At 35.6% G+C, this 24,365-nt stretch overlaps 1 protein-coding gene across 1 annotated transcript in view; it reads left to right on the top strand.

The window, feature by feature from the left end:
* ROBO4 (roundabout guidance receptor 4) overlaps positions 1-24,365 on the top strand; it is a 458,861-nt gene that overhangs the window by 73,902 nt on the left and 360,594 nt on the right. The window contains exon 3 of the mRNA XM_053690486.1: positions 5,972-6,129. Coding sequence (XP_053546461.1) covers positions 5,972-6,129 — 158 coding nt within the window. The remainder of the gene's footprint in view (positions 1-5,971; positions 6,130-24,365) is intronic.

Raw genomic sequence — 24,365 nt, 5'->3', positions numbered from 1 at the left:
TCTAACATTTGTAAAGGGTAATAAAATCTGAAGTTGTAGCTAAATGTTAAAGGTGTGGAGGAGCAGGAAATACAGTGACTCAGATAGAAAGGAAATTCCTGGGAACAATTAGAAAAGGGACATATTTAGACTCTGTTGTCATCACAAACAATGATACAATTAAAAGGCAGCTGTAATCTTTAAAAAACATGAAACAATGCTAATTGCTTCTGAATTAAAATACCTTTTTAAAGGGTCATGAAATACTTTGAGATTGTAATATAACGTTTAATTATACATAAATACAAACTTTTCAGTATACTTTCATTATTTTGTCTGCTTTATAACATTTTGAATTTTATAGTTCTGAGAAATAGAAGTGCACACTGCAGACATCACAAAACGTTATCCTGCTAAATATCTCTTCCTGATTGGTCTAAACAGAAGAATTAAGATACCACAAAACAATGCAGATTTTCATAACAAAATAACACTGGGAAGTCCTATCTAGTAACAAGTCCCATAATTGGTCCGATGAAAGGAGGGGAGTTTGGTCATGAACCACAAAAGCAACGAATGATGTCAGTGAATTCAAGAAGTTTTTAACATTTAAATGATAGTATATTCCATTTTTCAGTCATGATGTATAAAAATCTTCATGCTGAACATACCTTTATTTGCAGCAAACTTTTATCGAGCTTAGCGTCTCTGGCCGCCCACGGCAAAATGCTATTTTCTCAATGAGGTGACGTTTTCAATAGTCCTAGCTAGTTATACAGCATAATGCCAAACGGCTCGCAATGCTATTGGATAAGAGGTCACAACATTACACTATTAAAAACACAGAGTTTTGCAATAGGTGGCCAGAGCCAGTGAGCTTGGTATAAACTCGCTGCAAATAAAGGAACTTTCAGCATGATGTTTTTTTATACTTCATGACTTAAAATCCCGTTTATTTATAGAACTGGAATATCCTAGTTTTTAAAAAACGCTAGGATTTACCATCACTTTAATGCAAGACTACAGAAAAGTCTTGGAATTACAAGATATTTTATGTCACTTTAAAGGACCAGTAAACATTTTGAAACTTGAAATATTTAATTATGCATAGTGAAACAACTCTGCATTATAAGTTTATTATTTATTTTGTCCTCTGCCATTTAAGACTGAATGCAGAGTTTTCCAATTCTGACAACTGGAGTAGCACTTGTCAGGATTTATAGCCTAATCCTGCAAAATATTCCTCTCTAAATGGCTTTAGGAGAGATTAACAGATAACGAAATGCAAAAGAATGGAGAGTTTGTCAACATACTGACCGTGGCTAGCTTTATCTACTCCAGTTACACAAGTCCTGGTAAGCTCCTCCTAAACAAGTAAACTTGTAATTACAAGGTATTTACTGTCCCTTAAAGGGGTAAAGACACTAACATAAACTAATAAGGCTAGATTACAAGCGGAGCGCAATCGATAGCACAGAGTGCATTATCTTTTGAGCTACCTCACACTAAGAATAATGCAAAAGTATCACAAGTAGATGGTTAAATATTTTAAACAGGGCACCTTAATGTGGCTGAATCTTTTTTAGCACACGCTATACTTCAAATGGACAGTGCAAGGAGCGCCAATAGTGCACTTATTGTGCTCGCATTACAAGTGGTGACTGGTGAGTTAAATGTTGCGCTCAGGGCATTCTAAAATTACACTGTAATATTAGGTTTTTTTAGAGTGAAAGTAACAAAACAAAACAAATAAAAAATGCTATGCAAATAAAGTTTTTAGTTTAGATTTAGATTTAAACACTTATGAAACAGAGTTAATAATAAAAAAAGTTTTGTGCCAAAATTAAAGGGATATTATATATGACAAGGGGCGGGACAGAGAAGGGAGCAAACGTGTATGTGTGTGGATATGTTTGTAAATATGTATGTATGAAGTATTCTATACTTAAAATTAAAATAATATAGCACATAACTACATGAAGAACTCTACTACTTGTGCAACATCAGTTTAGTGCTCGATCATTATCCAACATGACTTTTACTGTGCACCCCCAATTGCAGTCTATTTTGTGAGGGATTTCCCATACCTGTGCTATTTGGCATGCAGATGCTAGCACACCGTAGACCAGTGATGGTGAACTTTGGCACTCCAGATGTTTTCAGAACTACATTTCCCATGATCCTTAGGCCCTCTGCAGTCCTGTGGAGCATTATGGGATGTTCTGAAATGTCAAGGTTCACCATCACTGCCCTAGACTATCGCTCAAGTGAGAACATAACTTTGGACTTGTAAAATGAGTGCAAAAATAGAAGCACAATTGATTGCGCTTGAGCAATGTTAACAATCGTAATCTATCCAATAACGTTTAAAATCATAAAAACTTTGCTGCATAAAAAAGTGTAGTACATAGTGGGCTAGATTACCATTGGAGCAGTATTTTGCGTTTTCGCTATATCAGACTCCTCTAGGATTTTCATTTTTGCGCTAGTCGGGTTTCGCTGGTATTACAAGTTTAAAGTAAACAGTTTTTTTCTCCAGCAGTAACCTGATTTGCACAAAAAGTTGAAATTTGTGATCGCGTTCACGCATTCCCCCATAGAAGTCAATAGAGAAAAAAGTTGAAAAGAAAACTAACACCCCACTCTCTCTCGCAAACACCATCACATATTCTTAATAGCGCTAACCTAACATGAAATTATGAATATTTCATTTTTCAATTTTCTTAACATAATGGAATATGTTCTATTTATTCCTAAACAAATAAATATTTCTACATATATCTGATATTTTTTTAAACAAATATATATTTAGATGAATATATATACTGTAGGTATAGATATATACAGGTATACATAGGAATATCTATTTGTAAATATTTAAAACATATTCTGCTATGTGCAGAATATTGGAATATGAAATATTTACAGTAAATACATAGTTAAAACCTTTATTAAATATGAATATTGCATTAATATGTTTTCATCTACTTTATGGCAAAAGGCTCTAATGCACTTATATATATGTGTGTACATTTATATTTATGTGTTTATATGTGTATATATGTTTGTAAATACATATATACACATAAAAATATGTTAATATATATATATATATATATATATATATACACATACATATATATCCATCATTAGACATGTATATGTATGTGCATATAAAGAGAGAGCAACCTCTTTTAGACCAGTGTGCTTTTCACAAAGGAAAGCTTTCCTGAAGTATATCAGTCTGATTCCGCCAAGTAAGGTCAGTCCAGCCCCGAAATACCAGGCAATTCTCCTCTGAACAAGCAACATGGCAACCCCAGACGATCATTTCGGTCTCCTGTGGGCCTCATCAGTGAGGTACAGCCACATTCCTCTAAGCACACTGGGAAAGGAGTCCATATCTGGTTTCCCCCATCACCCATATGGAGACTTCCCCAGGGTCATATTAATTTGCATACGAAGAGAGAAGCGCTCTACCAGGAACGAACAGCAGCTCAACAGCTAGTTCTATTTTGATTTACCACCCAGGAGCAGCCTCTTTTAGACTAGTGTGCTTTTCACAGAGGAAAACTTTCATGAAGCATATCAGTCTTATCCCACGTATGTCTGGGGTTTTGCTGTTTCTCTCGTTGAGAGAGGGATTGCCTGGTATTTCGGGGCTGGACTGTACTGTTAAGTCAGGATCAGACTGACATGCTTCAGAAAAGTTCTTCTCTGTGAAAGGCACATGTTGAGCAAAAAGAGGCTGCTTCTTGGGTGGTAACTAGCCATAGAACAAACTATTATGCTATTATTCGTTCCCAAGTTGAACGCTTCTCTCTTTTTATTTATGCAAATAATGTCTCCCTAAGTGTGATGCGGGAATCCAGACGTGGACCCGTTGCTCAGTGTGCCTAGAGGGATATGGCTGCACCTCACTAACGAGGCCTACACTAGGCCGAAACGTACATCTGGGGTTTTGCTGTTTCTCTCGTTCAGAGAGGGATTGCCTGGTATTTCGGGCCTGGACTGTACTGTTAAGTCAGGATTAGGCTGATATGCTTCAGGAAAGTTCTCCTCTGTGAAAGGCAGTGGGCACATGTTGAGCAAAAATAGGCTTCTTCTTGGGTGGTAACTAGACATAGAACAAGCTAATATGCTATTGTTCGTTCCCAGGTTGAGCGCTTCTCTCTTTTTATTTATGCAAATTATGACACTTAGGGAAGTCTCCCTAAGTGTGATGTGGAAATCCAGACTTGGACCCGTTGCTCAGTGTGCCTAGAGGGATATGGCTGCACCTCACTGACGAGGCCTACACTAGACCGAAACGTACATCTGGGGATTGCTCTTTCTCTCGTTCAGAGAGGGATTGTCTGGTATTTTGGGGCTGGACTTTACTGTTAAGTCAGGATCAGACTGATATGCTTCAGGAAAGTTCTTCTCTGTGAAAGGCACATGTTGAGCAAAAAGAGGCTGCTTCTTGGGTGGTAACTAGCCATAGAACAAGTTATTATGCTATTGTTCGTTCCCAGGTTGAACACTTCTCTCTTTTTATTTATGTATATGTATGTATCTCAATGTTAAAGCCCTTCGGCAGCTTTTTTTTTTTCTAACACCCGAGATCTCATATCTTTGAGCCCTTATAAATTTTGTGTGCAAATTTTTTTAAGAATCATTTTTATTAGATAGTGTTAATATGCGAGTAACTGTACTTTCTAATGTTTTTTTAAGTGTTTTGTGCAACTTTTTAATTTCGCAAAACAGTTAAACACAGCTCTGAAATCGTTGTAAGACTTCTAGTGTAAATCAAGATTGCTCTGCTCCACTTGTAATATCAGCGCAATCTAAATGGCACGCAAACAATAGCGAAAACCCTAGAGCAATTGTTTGCACGCCACTTGTAATTCAGCCCAGTATATTTTATTCCAGGTAAAAGGCATCTTTTAAAATATTGTCTCTGATGAAAACTGGATTTTAGTTTATTAGCACAGCTAAAGAACAGAAAACATACTAAGCTTTATGCCTAAGAAATGGTCTTCACATCATCCTATATAGCAGTGCAGACCAACTTTTTAGTGCAGTGTGGTTCATTTTTGTAGACTTATTTATTTGTATAATTTAAATACAAAGCTGTGGCTGACGAGGACAATGATTTTAGGTACAAGGAATGCACCAAATTAATGCGCCCCCTCTCAATTTTCAACTATATGCAAGTGGATTTTTAAAGGGACATTGTACACTAGATTTTTCTTTGCATAAATGTTTGTAGATGATCTATTTATTTATATAGCCCATCTGGGAGTGTTTTTATAATTTTTTTTTAGAGATTTGCATATTTTTTAGGAACATTGTGCTGACTCCTAACCAAACCCCACAGTGCCTGATGTATATGTATGTTTACAGACTCCTCCAGGCTCCTGTTTATGTTATCTGTCTTTTCATATGAAGGGAGTGTCTGCTCTTTATGTTTTCCCAGCCCCTTTCTGTGGGTGTCCCAGACTACCTCATCAACAGTGCTAAACTGGGAACTTCTAAATAACTATTTGTACATATTCTTCTTTATAGTAGTGTCTATTACATGCAGTTATATGAAAATTGGTGTGTACTGTCCCTTTAAACAGCTTCTGACATCATTCATAACGTTTTAGATCCATCTGTGCATGCGCACCAGCTGCAAACGAGATTGGGCGTTCTTATATAGGAATAGCTGCAATCTATACTTAAGATCATTGCTTTATTCATCTGTATCTTGTTTTGTTGTTTATTCCAAAATTGACTATACAATAAGATGGTTAGCATAGCACACTATACTGCTCACTAATGATGTTTATTCTTATTATGTAATGTCCCTTTAGTTTAAAAAAGAAGAGGTATCATAACTTAATAACATAATACCATATTATTATTTCTTGTATGTGAAATTATATATATATATTGATGTTCTGTTTTAAGTGTATTTCAAAATGGATTTTTATCTATTTTAATGTAAATTTATTTTATGTTCTTGCAGCTATAGGAGAAGAGTTTCGACTCAATCCAGCTAATGCAGTTGTAGCAGTCGGGAATCCTCTTGTAATCGAGTGCTTACCGCCAACTGGGAAACCTGAACCCACTGTCACATGGAAGAAAGATGGAGCTCTGATAGATTACAACAATAGTCATTACACGGTAACCATGTTTGCATTTTGCGCAACATTATTTTATTACTTATTTTCACTTTTTGTATTCGGGTATCAGGTGGTATATGCAGGTCTCATGCAGCCCTAGAAACAGGAAAACTTGCTGCCTCCTTTATCCTGTTCTTTATAAAATAGATCAGTAATTTTACCTTCTGTCAGCTATAGCAGTGTTTAACCCCCCTTGTCAGCCATATGTTCATTATTAGCTAAGAAACGTTAATGTTTTGGTTTCCAGGGAGGACTACAATCTATTTTAAATCAATATAATTCTGCAGCAATTTCTTTGGCAGTTAAAGCTTTAAAGGGAAATTAAAGTGAATATTAAAAAAACGTATTAAAACGAATCTGAAGTTCCATTGCTTTAAAACAGGATTTGTGGCTAATGGGGGTGCAGAGTAATTAAAATGGAGTGATATAAATTTACTGCAGACGAAAGACTATGCTAGTTTGCCCATACCTAACGTTCTCTGCTTGTAAGCACCCACTTTACATGCTCAGTTTCTAGCCTCTAGCCAAGACCTCCATTGGGCAGATTTAAATATGTTTGAGAAGGGATAGCCCAGGTCTGTTACTGCTATTTGTTGCTTATCTGTGGTGGCAAACCCATCCATGCCTGCTTCACCTGCCACATAGTCCACCTCTCTGGTGTGCTGCCTCTTAACCCACTGCTCTTCCTCAGCTATTGCTAATGCCAGTGTTGCCTTCCCCTATAGTCCTGCTCCACTGCCTCCCCACTGGTGTGCTGCCCCCTACCTCCTCATTGGTCTGCCACCCTGCATGATAATGGCCTCTTCTGTGGTCTGCTGATTCAGATAGCTATTGCCTCCACCATATTCATTCCATTCCATTCCAGTACTATTTAGACTCACAGTTCATTTCTGCTCCTTCAAAAGACTGCAGTTATGTGAGGAAGGTTGGCACTTTTTAGATTTAGCTAGGGCTAAGCTGGGCCAGGGAGGAATAAAAAATGAATAAATAAAGAAAAAATAGAAAGAAAAAGAAACAAACAAAACAGCCTGTTATGCTAATGACTTCTAAAGCTCAGCCATACATTTAAATATTTTGAAGTATCAGATTGGAAAATTCAGGTGGCGCTTAAAAAAAGCTGTGGGTTCAATACTAATACAAAATCTTAAAAATTCCCTCTTTGAAAAAAATTCTTACTAGATGCAGTCAGCTCTTCAAAACACTTAATTTATTAAACACAGTATGAAGACAATCAAATGTCATTAAAAAATTGTTCAAATATCATCACAAATTCAATCATACGTTTTGGCCCAAAACAGTTACAATCACCATTCATACAGCCTACAATTTCTATTCACTGATAACTTTAACTATACTATATAAAAAATTATAAAATAACAGGTCAATATCAGTGCTTAATCAACAATAAAATAGTTCAACCATAAAATGCTCCTTCAACTTTTTTAGGTATACTGAGCTTCTATGAATTTCCTTACTGATCGTATCCTATGTAAACACTATGCAACATATAATCACCAGTGCAATGTTTGATATAAGAAAATCGTAGTGTTAACTTGCTGTTAGTCAGTTCAAACAGTATCAGCTGTCTCCAATTGTAAACAATGTGCAATGTTCTTAAACAACTTGGTTATCCAATCACCACCTCTTTCCAAATGCGCTTCCAAATTACAAACACTCTTGGTGCTGGGTGTGCTAATACAGTCTCTTTCCAATAGTATCGCTTTTTTTTGTCACAGGATTAATTAAGCGTGTTAGTCTCCTCTAATTATATCTGACATTATCAGTGCAGGGAACCCTGTGCTCTTAATCTCACCTGCTCCTTATCAATGTCTTGTCCGGCTGTTCCCCACCGGCAGGTACGCTGTGTTTGGTGCATCTCAGGATACCGGGTTTCTTTAGTAACGATCTTCACTTGCGCAAGTCTTGGTATGGTTACTATTTACCTCCCAGCCATCAGGAAAGCCTTAGGTCTCTGCACATAGGTACTAAGTACGCAGAGTCCTTGCGTTTAGAATAAACTCCAAATTCTTAAGTTCCACAGAGAGTATGCTTATCACCTTCAACGTTTCACCCCTAAGGTGTGGGGTTTAAGCGCCACCTGAATTTTCCAATTTGATACTCCCTAGTTATATAGCTACCTAGGAAGAAGGTAGTTTCTATTAGGTTGGCCAGTTGGGGAACCCAGCGCATCACTTCACACTAATTTTATTTAAATATTTTGAAACAAGCAAAATATCTATTTCTGATATAATATGCTGGACAACAAACCTCAAAGCATTAGAAAAGAAACACAAAGGGAAGCAAATACTTTTGGGCAAACTGGTGATAGATAAAATATGTTTATGAAATGTTAAATGGAAAAAAAATATAAAGCTACACTCTGCCACCATAAGCGTAGGCCTTGTCAACCTAGGATAAAATAAACCTTGCCAGGCTTCTTTTAAGGAAGAGTCACATCGGTTAATTTTTGCACTACCCATATATTATTTTAATTAAATAAAGTCCTACACAAGTTCTAGCTAAATTGTGTCTTTAAAGGGACATTCCGGTCAAAATTTAAATGAGCATAGATTAATTACATCTTTGAACTGAAACATATTTGCAATATACAAGTATTGGCAAAAATGTTTCTAGTAAAAGTTATCACTGTTTTAGTGTTAACATTTTAGTGTTAATACTCCAGCTGCTCAGAGTGCCAGTGGGGCTTTTATCATGTCAGCAATAAACAAATTGAGTCACTACCAGATGGCACAAGCACCTTAGGCATACTTAAATACAAATTTGAAACAGCTATAACTTTAATCAGAAGCATTTTTGCTAATACATATACATTAAAAAAATGCTTCTATTTAAAACTGAAATGCATTCATGTGGATTTCAATTTTGCCTGGAATGACCCTTTAAGACCTAAATCATAACATGGCCTGTTAATAACATACATTAGCTATAACCAAACAAGCATAAAATTACAGAAACTAGCATATTATACTACCTGAAATGGAGACGTGTAACTAAAAAATATATCTTAAAAGGACATTCATTTTTAATACATTTGTAATATGTATTAGCAAATAGGAAATGTTTTCAACTTATTTCACACTTTCATTGTTAGCAACATTTGCAAAGTTTACAGATCAAGATCAGTTCAGGGTTATATCTCTTGAAAACCCTAATAGAAATTATGCTCCTGGGGGTCGATCCGATAAAAATCGTCGCCCGCAAAAGCCGGCGACGCCAATATTTACGCTGGTTTGGTATCACATATACTGCGTAACCTAGAAGTTACGCGCGTATATTTCTGCCGTCGTCCGTAGTTTTTTGGGCTATAGGCAGGTATACCAAACCAGCGCAGTTTGGTATCCAATATGCAGCGTAAGGACTTACGTGGCGAAAATGGAGAAAACTTACTCCATTTTCACCTCGCCACAAAAAGCAGCCGTAAGAAGCCTTACGCTGACTATTGGAGCCCCGTAACTCCCTAAACTGGCTGCTAAAATAAACCTAACACCTAACGCATGCGCAGTCTATCTCCCTGTCAACCGCGATCTTCTAAAATAAACCTAACACCTAACGCATGCGCAGTCTATCTCCCTGTCAACCGCGATCTTCTAAAATAAACCTAACACCTAACGCATGCGCAATGTCTATCTACCTGTCAACCGCGATACCCCCCCCCCCAAAATCCCTAATAAAGTTATTAACCCCTAAACCGCCGCTCCCGGACCCCGCCGCCATCTACATAAACTAACCCCCTACTGTGAGCCCCTAAAACCGCCGCCATCTACCTTATCTATCCCCTAATTAGAACCCCTTACACCGCTGTCATCTACCTTATCTATCCCCTAATCTGACCCCTTACACCGCCGCCACCTATATAAAAATTATTAACCCCTAATCTAATCCCCCTATACCGCCGCCAGCTATATTAATATTATTAACCCCTAATGTAAGCCCCTTACACCGCCGCCATCTCTATTAAAATGATTAACCCCTAATTTAATCTACCTACCCCGCCGCCAGCTATATTATCTATATTAACCCTAAGTATATTATAGTTAATATAGGTATTACATTATATATATTAACTATATTAACCCTAATTATATTAGGGTTAATATAGTTAATATAGTTACTATAGTATTTATATTAACTATATTAACTCTATCTAACCCTAACACCCCTAACTAAATTTATATTAAATTAATCTAATTCATTTATAAACTAAAATATTCCTATTTAAATCTAAATACTTACCTATAAAATAAACCCTAAGATAGCTACAATATAATTAATAATTAGATTGTAGCTATGTTAGGGTTAATATTTATTTTACAGGTAAATTGTTAATTATTTTAACTAGGTATAATAGCTATTAAATAGTTATTAACTATTAATATCTACCTAGTTAAAATAATTACCCAATTACCTGTAAAATAAATCCTAACCTAAGTTACAAATACACCTACACTATCAATAAATTAAATAAACTACAAACATCTATCTAAAAATACAATTAAATTAACTAAACTAAATTACAAAAAAAAACAAACACTAAATTACAAAAAATAAAAAAAAGATTACAAGATTTTTAAGCTAATTACACCTATTCTAAGCCCCCTAATAAAATAATAAACCCCCAAAATAAAAAAAATTCCCTGCCCTATTCTAAATTAAAAAAAGTTCAAAGCTCTTTACCTTACCAGCCCTTAAAAGGGCCTTTTGTGGGGCATGCCCCAAAGAATTCAGCTCTTTTGCATACAAATACAATACCCCCCCCATTACAACCCACCACCCACATACCCCTATTCTAAAACCACCCAAACCCCCCTTAAAAAAGCCTAACACTACCCCCCTGAAGATCTCCCTACCTTGTCTTCACCACACCGGGCCGAACTCCTGATCCGATCCGGGCGATGTCTTGCTCCAAGCGGCAAAGAAGAATTCTTCCTCCGGCGATGTCTTCCTCCAAGCGGCAAAGAAGAATTCTTCCTCCGGCGATGTCTTCCTCCAAGCGGCAAAGAAGAATTCTTCCTCCGGCGACGTCTTCCTCCAAGCGGCAGCAAAGTCTTCATTCTTCCGGCGGCATCTTCAATCTTCTTTCTTCGCTCCGCCGCCGCGGAGCATCCATCCCGGCCGACGACTGAACGACGAATGAGGTACCTTTAAATGACGTCATCCAAGATGGCGTCCGCCGAATTCCGATTGGCTGATAGGATTCTATCAGCCAATCGGAATTAAGTTAGAAAAATCTGATTGGCTGATTGAATCAGCCAATCAGATTCAAGTTCAATACGATTGGCTGATCCAATCAGCCAATCAGATTGAGCTCGCATTCTATTGGCTGTTCCGATCAGGGCAGGGAATTTTTTTTATTTTGGGGGTTTATTATTTTATTAGGGGGCTTAGAATAGGTGTAATTAGCTTAAAAATCTTGCAATCTTTTTTTATTTTTTGTAATTTAGTGTTTGTTTTTTTTTGTAATTTAGTTTAGTTAATTTAATTGTATTTTTAGATAGATGTTTGTAGTTTATTTAATTTATTGATAGTGTAGGTGTATTTGTAACTTAGGTTAGGATTTATTTTACAGGTAATTGGGTAATTATTTTAACTAGGTAGATATTAAATAGTTAATAACTATTTAATAGCTATTATACCTAGTTAAAATAATTAACAATTTACCTGTAAAATAAATATTAACCCTAACATAGCTACAATCTAATTATTCATTATATTGTAGCTATCTTAGGGTTTATTTTATAGGTAAGTATTTAGATTTAAATAGGAATATTTTAGTTTATAAATGAATTAGATTAATTTAAAGGGACAGTCTACACCAGAATTTTTATTGTTTTAAAAGATAGATAATCCCTTTATTACCCATTTCCCAGTTTTGTATAACTAACACAGTTATAATAATATACTTTTAACCTCTGTGATTATCTTGTATCTAAGCCTCTGCAGACTGCCCCTTTTTCAGTTCTTTTGACAGACTTGCATTCTAGCCAATCAGTGCCTGCTCCCAGATAACTTCTCGTGCATGAGCACAGTGTTATCTATATGAAATACGTGAACTAACACCCTCTAGTGGTGAAAAACTGTTAAAATGCAATCTGAAAGAGGTGGGCTTCAAGGTCTAAGAAATTAGCATATGAACCTCCTAGGTTAAGCTTTCAACTAAGAATACCAAGTGAACAAAGCAAAATTGGTGATAAAAGTAAATTGGAAAATTGTTTAAAATTACATGCTTTATCTGAATCATGAAAGTTTATTTTGGCCTAGACTGTCCCTTTAATATAAATTTAGTTAGGGGTGTTAGGGTTAGATAGAGTTAATATAAATACTATAGTAACTATATTAACTATATTAACCCTAATATAATTAGGGTTAATATAGTTAATATATATAATGTAATACCTATATTAACTATAATATACTTAGGGTTAATATAGATAATATAGCTGGCGGCGGGGTAGGTAGATTAAATTAGGGGTTAATCATTTTAATAGAGATGGCGGCGGTGTTAGGGGCTTACATTAGGGGTTAATAATTTTAATATAGATGGCGGCGGTGTTAGGGGCTCACTTTAGGGGGTTATAGATATAATATAGCTGGCGGCGGGGTACGGGAGTGACGGTTTAGGGGTTAATAACTTTATTAGGTTGCGGCGGGGTACGGGAGCGGCGGTTTAGGGGTTAATAGCTTTTTTATTGTTAGGATAGTGAGGGGGGATAGCGGATAGAGGGTTAGACGTGTCGGGCTATGTTTAGGAGGCGTGTTAGACAGTGCGGGTGATTTAGACTTTAGTCAGGTTTTATAGGCGCCGGCAGTTTCTAACGTGGCGCAAGTCACTGTTGTGAAACTTGAGAAAGAAATTTGCCGAATAATATAACTTAAAAAGATTTTGTTTGGTAGTAATGTAGGCATTTAATCTAGAATGTTGCCTTTCTATTTTATATTCAGTAAGTAATATTGTTAGCTTGTGCATTTCCCCTGTTAAGATCCATCAGAGAAAAGACACATCTTGCAAGATTAGGATTTATTTGTTAGTTTAGCTGTTGTTTTTAATAAATGAAGGTTTTTTCAAATATCACCAATATATTTAATTGATATTCACTAACAAAATATTGCATCACATAACTCACAGACAAGGTAATGGACCGTTTAGGTCATCTTATATATATTTTTTCTTTCACATTACTACTAGGCATTAAATAAAATGAAGGTGTTTAATGTAATATAAATGTTTGAAACCACATGGCTTTTTTCAAAAAAATGCATAGTTATGATTGTGACATTGAGTCATTATTTGTTTTCTTTGTTTCTTTTTTAAAAAAAATGTATTATTACAACTGTAATTATTTACACCTGTAGTTTGTCACATGCACTGCCTATAAAAGGTGGAGTTGGGTTATGTACTAATCACTTGGCTTGAGAAAGGGCAGAAGCCCGAAACGTCGCCTGTATTTCACTGCTTGTAATAAAAATGGTATAAACTTGATCTGGTGTGCTGCAGCCATTTCTATTTGGATATATATATATATATATATATATATATCTGTTTGTCTATCTATCTATCTGTCTGTCTATCTATCTATCTATTATTATTATTATTATTATTCTTTATTTATAAAGCGCCAACAGATTCCGCAGCGCTGCCCATGGGTACAAGGATAACAGTACAGTGGAGAAACAATACGATAAGACACAACATTTTACAGACAAATACAGGGGGAATTGAGGGCCCTGTTCCCGTTGGAACTTACAATCTAGATGGGTAGGAGGATTGGAAACAGGAGGTGGGGACTGCAGAGGTGAGAATGATATTAGTGAGGAGATAGAGGGCAACTGTTAATTGGTTAGTTTGTTAATAAGTCGGGTGATAAGCTTCCCTGAACAGAAAGGTCTTTAGGGAACGTTTAAAGGAGGAGATGTTAGGGGCAAGTCTGACATCTCGAGGAAGTGCGTTCCAGAGGGTTGGTGCCGCACGAGAGAAGTCCTGTAGTCTAGAATGAGAGGAGGTGATGGTAGAGGATGCAAGAAGCAGGTCGTTGTTGGATCTTAGGGGACGGGCAGGAGTATATTTGTTGATGAGTGAGGACAGGTAGGGTGGGGCAGCATTGGTGAGGGCTTTGTAGGTCAGGGTGAGAATTTTGAATTTAACTCTGTTGTGAATGGGGAGCCAGTGAAGGGACTCACAGAGAGGCGCAGCAGAAGCAGAGCGTCGAGAGAGGTGGATTAGTCTGGCAGATGCATTTAGGACAGATTGGAGGGGAGAGAGGCGGGAGAGAGGGAGGCTAGTTAGTAAGTTGTTACAGTAGTCAAGTCGGGAAATTACCAGGGAGTGGATGAGCTGTTTGGTAGTTTCAGCACTCAGAAATGGGCGAATTTTGGAGATATTGCGTAGGTGGTTGTGGCAGGATGAAGAGAGCAGTTGGATGTGGGGGGTGAAGGACAGATTTGAGTCAAGCGTGACTCCGAGGCATCGGACTTGGGGTGATGGGGAGATAGTGGTGCCGCCAACAGTGATAGAAAAATTAGAGACTGGAGTGGAGCTAGAGGGGGGAATTAGAAGTAGTTCGGTCTTGGACATATTTATTTTTAGGTGGTGAGAGGCCATCCAGGAGGAAATGCCAGATAAGCAGTCGCTGATGTGAGAGTTGACAGAAGGAGAGAGTGCAGGGGTGGAAAGGTAGATCTGGGTATCGTCAGCATAGAGGTGATAGCTGAAGCCATAACTGTTAACAAGTTTACCCAGTGAAGAAGTGTAAATAGAGAAGAGTAGAGGACCCAGGACAGAGCCTTGAGGTACTCCAACAGACAGGGGCAATAGAGAGGAGGAGTCACCAGCAAAAGAGACTGAGAAGGATCTGTTAGAGAGATAAGAGTGAATCCAGGAGAGGGCAGTGTCACAGAGACCAAGAGAACTGAGAGACTGTAGGAGAAGGGGATGGTCAACAGTGTCAAAGGCAGCAGATATCTTTCTGTCTGTCTGTCTATCTGTTTGATAAATAGACAGACAGATAAATAGACAAACAGATAGATAAACAGACAGACAGACAGACAGATAGATAGATAGATAGATAGACTGATAAATAGACAGACAGTCTGTCTATCTATCTATCTATCCATCTATCTATCTATCTATCTATCCATCTATCTATCCATCTATCTATCAAGATAGCCATATTGTGTTACAGTATTTTCATTAAATGAACATTATTATTTTTTATATTCTCTTTTAATTAAGGTTCCAAAACTATAACAATGATACAGTGTCATATCACAAATACGACATAAGTAACAACTGGCACACATTTTAAGCATCATAATTAGCAGAAATAATCACAGCTCCATTTAAAAGGGCAGTAAACGCCAGAATTGTTGTTGTTTAAAAAGGTAGATAATCCCTTTATTACCCATTCCCCAGTTTTGCATAACCAACACAGTTCTATTAATACACTTTTTACCTCTGTGATGACTAGGGATGGGCGAATGTTTCTAAAAATTCGAAATTTAAAACGAATTTTGATGCATTCGTTCGTTCAAAACGAATTTCGAATGTTTATATAACATTCTAACACTCTATTTTCGAATTTTCAAATTTTTCAATAAAATTCGAAAATATTCGAATTCGAATGTGACATTCGAATTTGAATGTGACATTCAAATTTGAAATAGTATTTCTAGTCTACAACTGTGTTTAATAAATGTAATATTCTAATTCAAATGCTACATTCGAATTCGAATGTCACATTCGAATTTGAAATAGTATTTCTAGTCTAATACTGTGTTTTAAATGTGATATTCGATTCGAATGTGATATTCGATTCGAATGTGACATTCAAATTCGAAATAGTATTTTTAGTCTAATACTGTGTTTTATAAATGTAATATTCAAATTCGAATGTGACATTTGATTTGAATGTGATATTCGATTCAAATGTGACATTCAAAATAGTGTTTCTAGTCTACAATTGTGTTTTATAAATGTAATATTCGAATTTGAATGTGATATTCGAATGTAACATTCGAATTCGAATGTGACATTCGAAAACTGTAAATAACATTCGAAAATCGAATTTTTAAGAATATTCGTTCTTATCAACATTCTATTATGTAAATTGAATTTCTACAATAACATTCGTTCTAACATTCGAATTCGGATATAAACACATTCGCCCATCCCTAGTGATGACCTTGTATCTAAGCCTCTGCAAACTGCCCCCTTATTTCAGTTCTTTTGACAGACTTGCATTTTTAGCCAATCAGTTCTGACTACTAGGAGCTTCACGTGCCTGAGCTAAATGTTATCTATATGAAATACATGAACTAACGCCCTCTAGTGGTGAAAAACTGTCAAAATGCTTTCAGATTAGAGGCGGCCTTCAAGGTCTAAGAAATTGGAAAGTTGTTTAAAATTACATGCACTATTTAAATCATGAAAGTTTTTGTTTGACTTGACTGTCCCTTTAAATAAAGAATGATCCACCTCTATTTGTTTTAGTTTACATTACAAACTAGCCAGTAGCCAATATGAGATAATTAGCTAAGCAATCGATATTACAAATTATTTACAACATATATAAGCAACAGTGGACACAAACGATAACAATTCAATATTAGCCAGAATTACCACTACTGAGCATGTTCAATCTCAATTCTTTATAAATACTGTTTCAAACTAGTGAATAGCAAATATGAGATACAGAACTAACCTGTAGATAAACTTGTATTATCAACGTCTCTCCATTAATATCAAGAGGCCGCTCTAGGACCCCAACATAAACATGTACAGAATTGTGTAGGAGATAAATATAACAAAAAGAGGCCATTTTGGATAACTGAAGCTATATGCTGTAATAGATTATTTAGTCAAACAATAGGTTAAATATATGAGTTCTGTCACATACATTAATCCTTAGAAGTTACAGTTTAATTGTATATATGGACCTATAATTAAACTAAATTAAAATGTTATGTCTTTTAGGCTTAAAGAGACAGTCTATACCAATGTTTTTATTGTTTAAAAAGATAATAGATAGATAATCCCTTTATTACCCACTCCCCAGTTTTGCATAACTAACACTGTTATATTAATACACTTTTTACCTCTGTGATTACCTTGTTTTTAAGCCTCTGCAGACTGCCCCCTTATCTAATTTCTTTTGACAGACATGCATTTTTGCCAATCAGTGCTGACTCATAAAAACCTCCACAGGAGTGAGTACAATGTTATATATATGGTACACATGAACTAGCACTGGCTAACTGTCAAAAACTGTCAAAATGCACTGAGAGAAGAGGCAGTTCAACGGCTTAGAAATTAGCATATTGGCCTACCTAGGTTTAGCTTTCCACAAAAAAAGAGAGCAAAGCAAATTTGATGGTAAAAGTAAATTGGAAAGTTGTTTAAAATTGAATGCCCTATTGGAATCATGAACGTTTAATTTTGAATAGACTGTCCCTTTAATGACCCTTTAAAAATAGCTGGGTCAGTATATAACCAATTTTTTTTCCAAGAGAGCTGTTCCAAATTCTGCAGGCTTCTCATATTTGTTCAGGAAATCTAGCCTATTTCATGTTGGATGTTATAATGTATTATCTTTTTGCTGCTGCTATATCTGACATACAGGCATCCCAGAGATTTCTAAAATATTATGACCATAAATCTTTTAGACTGCACAACACATTTGTAAACCATCAGCAGGCTGGAAGCAATTGAGATTTAAGTTATGATTCCCAATGTACTGTTCTTATCTAGTTAATGCACCATCTGCATTATCTGGGAAATGTGTGCCTTTCACTAAAATAATCAATATTATGGTACAGCTATATTAATGGTTTATAAAAACACGTATTTTCTGACAATTAAAGGGACACCAATGTTTAATGAAAAAGTAAAAAAAAGATAGATCTCTTAAAACATTACAAATTCATTGTATTAAAAGTAACCAGTCATAAATAAAAAATAAATATATAGTCAGTGGCGTCTGTGATATAACAGGCAGAGGCACCTGGAGAGTTCTTTCGTTTTAGTAAATGAAGCATGCGATATGCCTTATAATTGGTTTTACTGCACTGTGGATCTTTTTTTTTTAAAAAAAAAGGTTAGGACCAAAGAGTGAGGAAATTAAAATATATTATATTTAAACAGTGCTATTTTTAATATGATGATTGTGATAATATAAATACACACACACACACACATATATATATATATATATATATATATATATATATATATATATAGGTAGCCCTCAGTTTACGCCGGGGTTAGGTTCCAGAAGGAATGGTTGTAAATGGAAACCGTTGTAAATTGAAACCCAGTTTATAATGTAAGTCAATGGGAAGTGATGGAGATAGGTTCCAGGCCCCTCTCAAAATTGTCATAAGTAACATCTAATACATTATTGTTAAAGCTTTGAAATGAAGACTTTAAATGCTAAACAGCATTATAAACCTAATAAAATAATCACACAACACAGAATATATAATTAAACTAAGTTAAATGAACAAAAACATTTGCTAAACAGCATTATAAACCTAATAAAATAATCACACAACACAGACTTCACTTGCATTTTTCTGCAAACAGTTCTATCTATGCATTCCAATCTGGACTGATTTATAGACAGGAAGATATTGTTCCTTTGAAATCTGCTCGATAGCTCAGGTCTGGTTAAACTGATTAATTTCAGCTTGCTTGGCTTTGCTGCAACACAAGGGGACAGCTCCACCTACTGGCTATTTTAATAAATGCACTGCTTCTCAATGCTTTTCAATAGCAGTCACATGACTGGAAAAAAAAGGTTGTTATTCTAAAATTGTTTAATATACAATATGAGATTGTGTTTTATTGACTTGACCATTGTGCCAGGAACACTTCTATGTTTATACCGCTTTTATAAAATTATTACTTATCAAATGTTAGAATGCATAGGAAAAATAAATGTGAGAAACCTGCTTTACTTAAAATGGTGAAAAAAAGCAGGCAGGTGACAGCAGATATTATTCTTTTATTCAGGAGGTAAAAAAGGCAACGTTTCGGGATTAGTCTCCCTTATTCATGCCATACCTGATACAAACTAACAAGTGACTTATATACATGTATACCACTAGGTGGCGCTCAAGTGTATTTAACACTTTCTTATCCAACATTTAAACTTACTCTTAACTTAAGCTAATACTTATGCATTACTTATTCCATATACATAATAGTGTTTCCATGATTAGTTAAATTACTATTTTCTTATCAAAATTTCACAGCAATAAATTATAATTTACATCTTAACAGTAATAATCATAGAAATACTGTGAGGTCCCAGTCTCTATTCAAACCTTTAGGCTCCAGACTCCCCAACTCATATATCCAATATGCTTCTTTTTGTTTTAACAGAATTTCTCTATCCCCTCCTCTTCGTGGGATATCAACTTTGTCAATTATTTGAAATTTTAACTGACTTATAGAATGATTTGCTTTTATAAAGTGGGCAGCTAGGGGGGCTTTTATGTTACCTGTTCTAATGTTGCTCTTATGTTCAATAATTCTCTCCTTAGCGGATCTAGTAGACTCCCCTACATAGACCCCTCCACATGGACATTTAATCATATATATTATAAAAGTAGTCAAGCATGTGTAATAACCCTTTATATTATATTTTTTGCCAGTGTGAGGGTGATAGAAAATTGACCCTTTATTCATGTTGCTGCAACATGAACACCCTAAGCAGGGGTAGCTACCGGTATTTTTAGTGGTGATATACCTAGGTTTATTTTTGTTTTTACTACTAGGGCCAATATCAGCCTTAACCAATTTATTTTGGATATTACTACCTCTTTTAAAAGCAGACATTGGAGGGCTTTGAAATTCTAAGATAGATGGGTTACAATCAGACAAAATATTCCAGTGTTTCCTGATAATGCGCTGTATTTCATTACTCTGTGCATTGTATTCTGTTACAAGAATAAGTCTATCTTTCTGATTATTTTCTTTCTTTACTCTATCCTTTGGATGCAATAAATCTGTTCTTGGAATTAATTTTACAGTTTCAATTTCTTTATTTATTAAACTCCTGGGATAGCCTCTTTCCAGAAATCTCTCACCCATCTCTGTCAGTCTCCTATTTAATATTTTCTCATCAGAGACAATTTTGCGCACTCTCAACATTTGACTGTGGGGTAGAGATTTCAGGAGTGAAGGTGGATGAGCACTTTCAAAGCGCAAAAGACTGTTGCGATCAGTCATTTTCTTAAATAAATCAGTTTTAAATTGATTGTCTGATTTCATTACTCTCACATCCAGGAAGTCAACCACCTCCTCACTCCAAGTCAATTTAAACTTTATATACCTTGATGATGAATTCAAATCATTCACAAACCTTTCAAGGGTTCCAACGTCGCCCCACCAGATGCCAAAAATATCGTCAATATACCGCCACCAGGTGGCGCCATATTGAACAAAAAATTCATTAGAGAAAACAAATTTTTCCTCAAAGAGGTTCATAAAAATATTTGCATAATTTGGGGCGACGTTGGAACCCATTGCGGTACCTTGGAGTTGGAGGAAATAGTCATCCTGGAAGAGAAAGTAGTTTCCACATAATATAATTGTCAGAAGCTGGACAAAAAAATCTATTTGTGCAGAAGTATATTGAGTATCATTCCTTAATACATTTTCTACGGCATCAATGCCACTTGAATGTTTGATGTTCGTGTAGAGACTCTCTACATCTAAACTAAACATAATAAACTTACTGCTAGAAAGGTCTAAGGATTCTAGTTTACACAAAAAATCATTGGTATCTTTAATAAAGGAACTGGAACGTTCAACATAGGGTCGTAAGATCTTATCCAAGAATATTGAAATATTTGTAAAAACTGAGTTGGTGCTAGCAACAATTGGGCGCCCTGGGGGATTGTTAATATCCTTATGTATTTTAGGTAGAACATACATGACAGGTGTATATGGATTGTCTACCTGCAGAAAAGAAGCAACATCTTTACCTATTATCCCTTTATTTTCAGCTTTTAGAATAATCATTCTAATTTCTTTTTGTAATTTGAATACAGGATTATAGTTAAGTTTTCTATATACTGCCTTATTATTCAGTTGATTTTTAATTTCATTAATATAGGCATTTTTATCTAACACCACTGTTGCTCCCCCCTTGTCCGCTCTTTTTAAAATAATCTCAGGATGTTCTTGTAATTTCTTTAGGGCTAAATGCTGATCTATAGTCATGTTATTACCCATCTGTTTAAAGGTATTCCCATTTCTTCTATACTTTTCAACTTTTGTTTGTAGTTTAGAAATATCTTTCTGGACTAGAGTTGAAAAGGTCCCTATACTGTGATTATTTACAATCGGGTTATATTTACTTTTCTTTCTTAACCCAAACTGTGTCAAATGGATCGTAGGATTCTCATTATTTAAATTCACATTTTCTGCCCAATTCAAAGTTTTTAATTTTAAAGTTCTTATAAATCTGTGCAGGTCTTTTTGCAACTGAAAAAAGTTACAATTTTTAACTGGGCAGAATGAAAGACCTTTGTTTAATAATTCAAGTTCAGGTTTAGAAAGTTCGTGTTTAGAGATGTTAACCACATTATTTTTGTATGTCTCTGGTGGGGTGGACGTTAGTACAGCAATATCAGAACTATTGCTTACCCTTGATGAACGGACCTCTTCCCGCTTGTTATCATGGTGGTCCCCATTTAGTGTCCCCGCCTTGTGCGTACTGGTCGTGCTGTTTTCTTTTTGTTTTCTTTCTTTGTATCCTTTGAGCTGTCGCTGATGTTTGCGCCCACCTCGTCTCTGTCTGGGTCTGACTCCCCTGGCGATGAATCCTGTGACTCCGTACTGCTGCCGCTTTGCGTTGGCCCATGGCTCTGACGTCTTCTGGTGCGCGGCGTGTATCTCCGTTGGGCGCCCTCTGGGTCATAGCGCCATCTGTATACTTTGCCGGTGGAGTAATCTGATTCATCTCGGGCAAATTTTGTTCGTTTCCTCTCCTCTATTGTTTTTTTCAACTCAGCGATCTTCATATTAGTGTCTTGTAGTATTTTCTCCAACTCAGCTGTCGGTAAGTTTTTTCTTAGGCTATTTTCCATTTCAGCCAGTTTGACATTCTGCTCTTCAATTTCTTTATTTAAGCACTCAACAGTTAGGACAATAATGTCCATTGAACATTTGTTCAATATATGTTCAAAGCGGTTACAGTAGTCCTGATTTTCCTTCATTAGTGTAGGTCTTGCTCCCATTCTCAAGCCCCTTGGGATTCGCTTAACCCGGTGATATTCCGCCAGGGTGTTTGCATGCAGGGTAAAGGCCAAGTTCTTTTTGGACAACTTTTCATATTCCTGAGTTGTATGTTCAGACGGGGCTACTTTAAGAAAGTCTCTTGATCCTTTTGTAAGAGTTGTTATTCTTGCAGCTTCTAGTTCCGAGTAAGAAAATGTGATACAGGTATCTTGTTTATCCTCCATTTTGAGAGCCAGGTGCACGAAAACAGGCAGGAACACTGTAGATTAGGTAAAGCTTTTCAGCACAACCGGCTTAGGTGCTGCACGTCACCCTGGGTGACGTGCAGCACCTAAGCCGGTTGTGCTGAAAAGCTTTACCTAATTTACTTAAAATGGTGCACAGCTGTGATAGTAGCGAAAACAGTGAAGGAATTCAGATGCATTTGGAATAAACATTTATCCCTACAGACATTCTTTCCACACATGCCGTTAACTTAAACCCTTTTTGTTTGGATCCATCAAAGAGATAAAAAAAATGATGCACTTCTATATTAATAAAAGGACATTCTAGTCCTAAAGATGCTTTGAAAGGATTAGTAACATGTAAGGTAAAATAACTTTGCATAAAATGGCTTCCTGTCTTCTTCTGAAAACAGCAAATTTACTTTCATATAAGTTCTAGATTGACTATATACACTCTTGCATCATAAGCTAGTATGTACATAGTTAATGTGGGGGAACAATTAGAGGGTTGTGGGAAACACCAGAGGCCAAGATGTTTTACTACTATTTTATAAAGGATAGGCATTATTTTGAGTGAGTTAAAGAGACAGTCTACTTGAAAAATGTTATTGTTTCAAAAGATAGAAAATTTCCCAGCTTTGCATAACCAACGCTGTTATATTAATAAACTGTTTACCTCTGTGATTACCTTGTATCTAAGCTTCTGCAGACTGCCATCTTATTTCAGTTCTTTTGACAGACTTGCATTTCAGCCAATCAGTGCTGACTCATAAATAACTCCACGGGAGTGAGCACGCGGTTATCTATATGTCACACATGAACTAGCACTGTTAACTGTGAAAAACTGTCAAAATGCACTAAGATTAGAGTTGGCTTCAATGGCTTAGAAATCAAACCCTATTTGAATCATTAATGTTTCATTTTACCTTGACTGTAAAATTCAAGTTTTGATTTTTGAATTTTTACATTGTTTAATAAATTTAAAAGTTTACCATAAATTTTAAGAAATACATGGGGCTGGAATGGAAAAAAAAACTTTTTAATGAAAGAAGGGTACCTTATGTCATATTTGTTGCAAGAGAGACCAGTATGAGATCAGATAGATGATTGCAGTTTATACATCTAGGTAATTACCCACACAAATGATATAAACAAATGATCTCCTTAAAATTAATGTTGATATTTTCAGAAAATAATTCACACTACTTTTAGAAAGGAAAAGATGGAAATTTAAAGTCCTACCTTCTCTTTCTTTTTCTTTTTTTTTTAAATGTATTATGTATTTTAAAGGGCATTTTCCCATTTAAGCAATTAAGCAGTATATAAGTTATTGACAGGGATAAAAAAGGTCAAAATCGAAACGTACATGGGTTTATTTCACTTTTAAATAGAATCATTTTTTGCAGTATATGTCAGTTAGCAAAAATGTTTCTAGTAAAAGTTAATACTGTTTATCAGTGGCGTACGCACATATCGGGGTGGATTTAAACACATACTGATATCTTGTATTATTATGTTTAAACTGTTATTAAAGGTACACAAAACCTAATGGTTTTCTTTCATGATTCATGATTCAGATAGAGCATGCAATTTTAAGCAACTTTCTAATTTACTCCTATTATACATTTTTCTATGTTCTCTTGCTATCTTTATTTAAAAAAAAAGAGAAAATGTATAATAGGAGTAAATTAGAAAGTTGAAAAAGAGTGTGTATGGGTATATTAATGCCAGACCTACTAGACTCACAATGCT

Source organism: Bombina bombina, chromosome 8, assembly GCF_027579735.1.
Source record: "Bombina bombina isolate aBomBom1 chromosome 8, aBomBom1.pri, whole genome shotgun sequence".
Lineage (NCBI taxonomy): Eukaryota > Metazoa > Chordata > Amphibia > Anura > Bombinatoridae > Bombina > Bombina bombina.
This window is presented reverse-complemented; position numbering and strand designations above follow the sequence as displayed.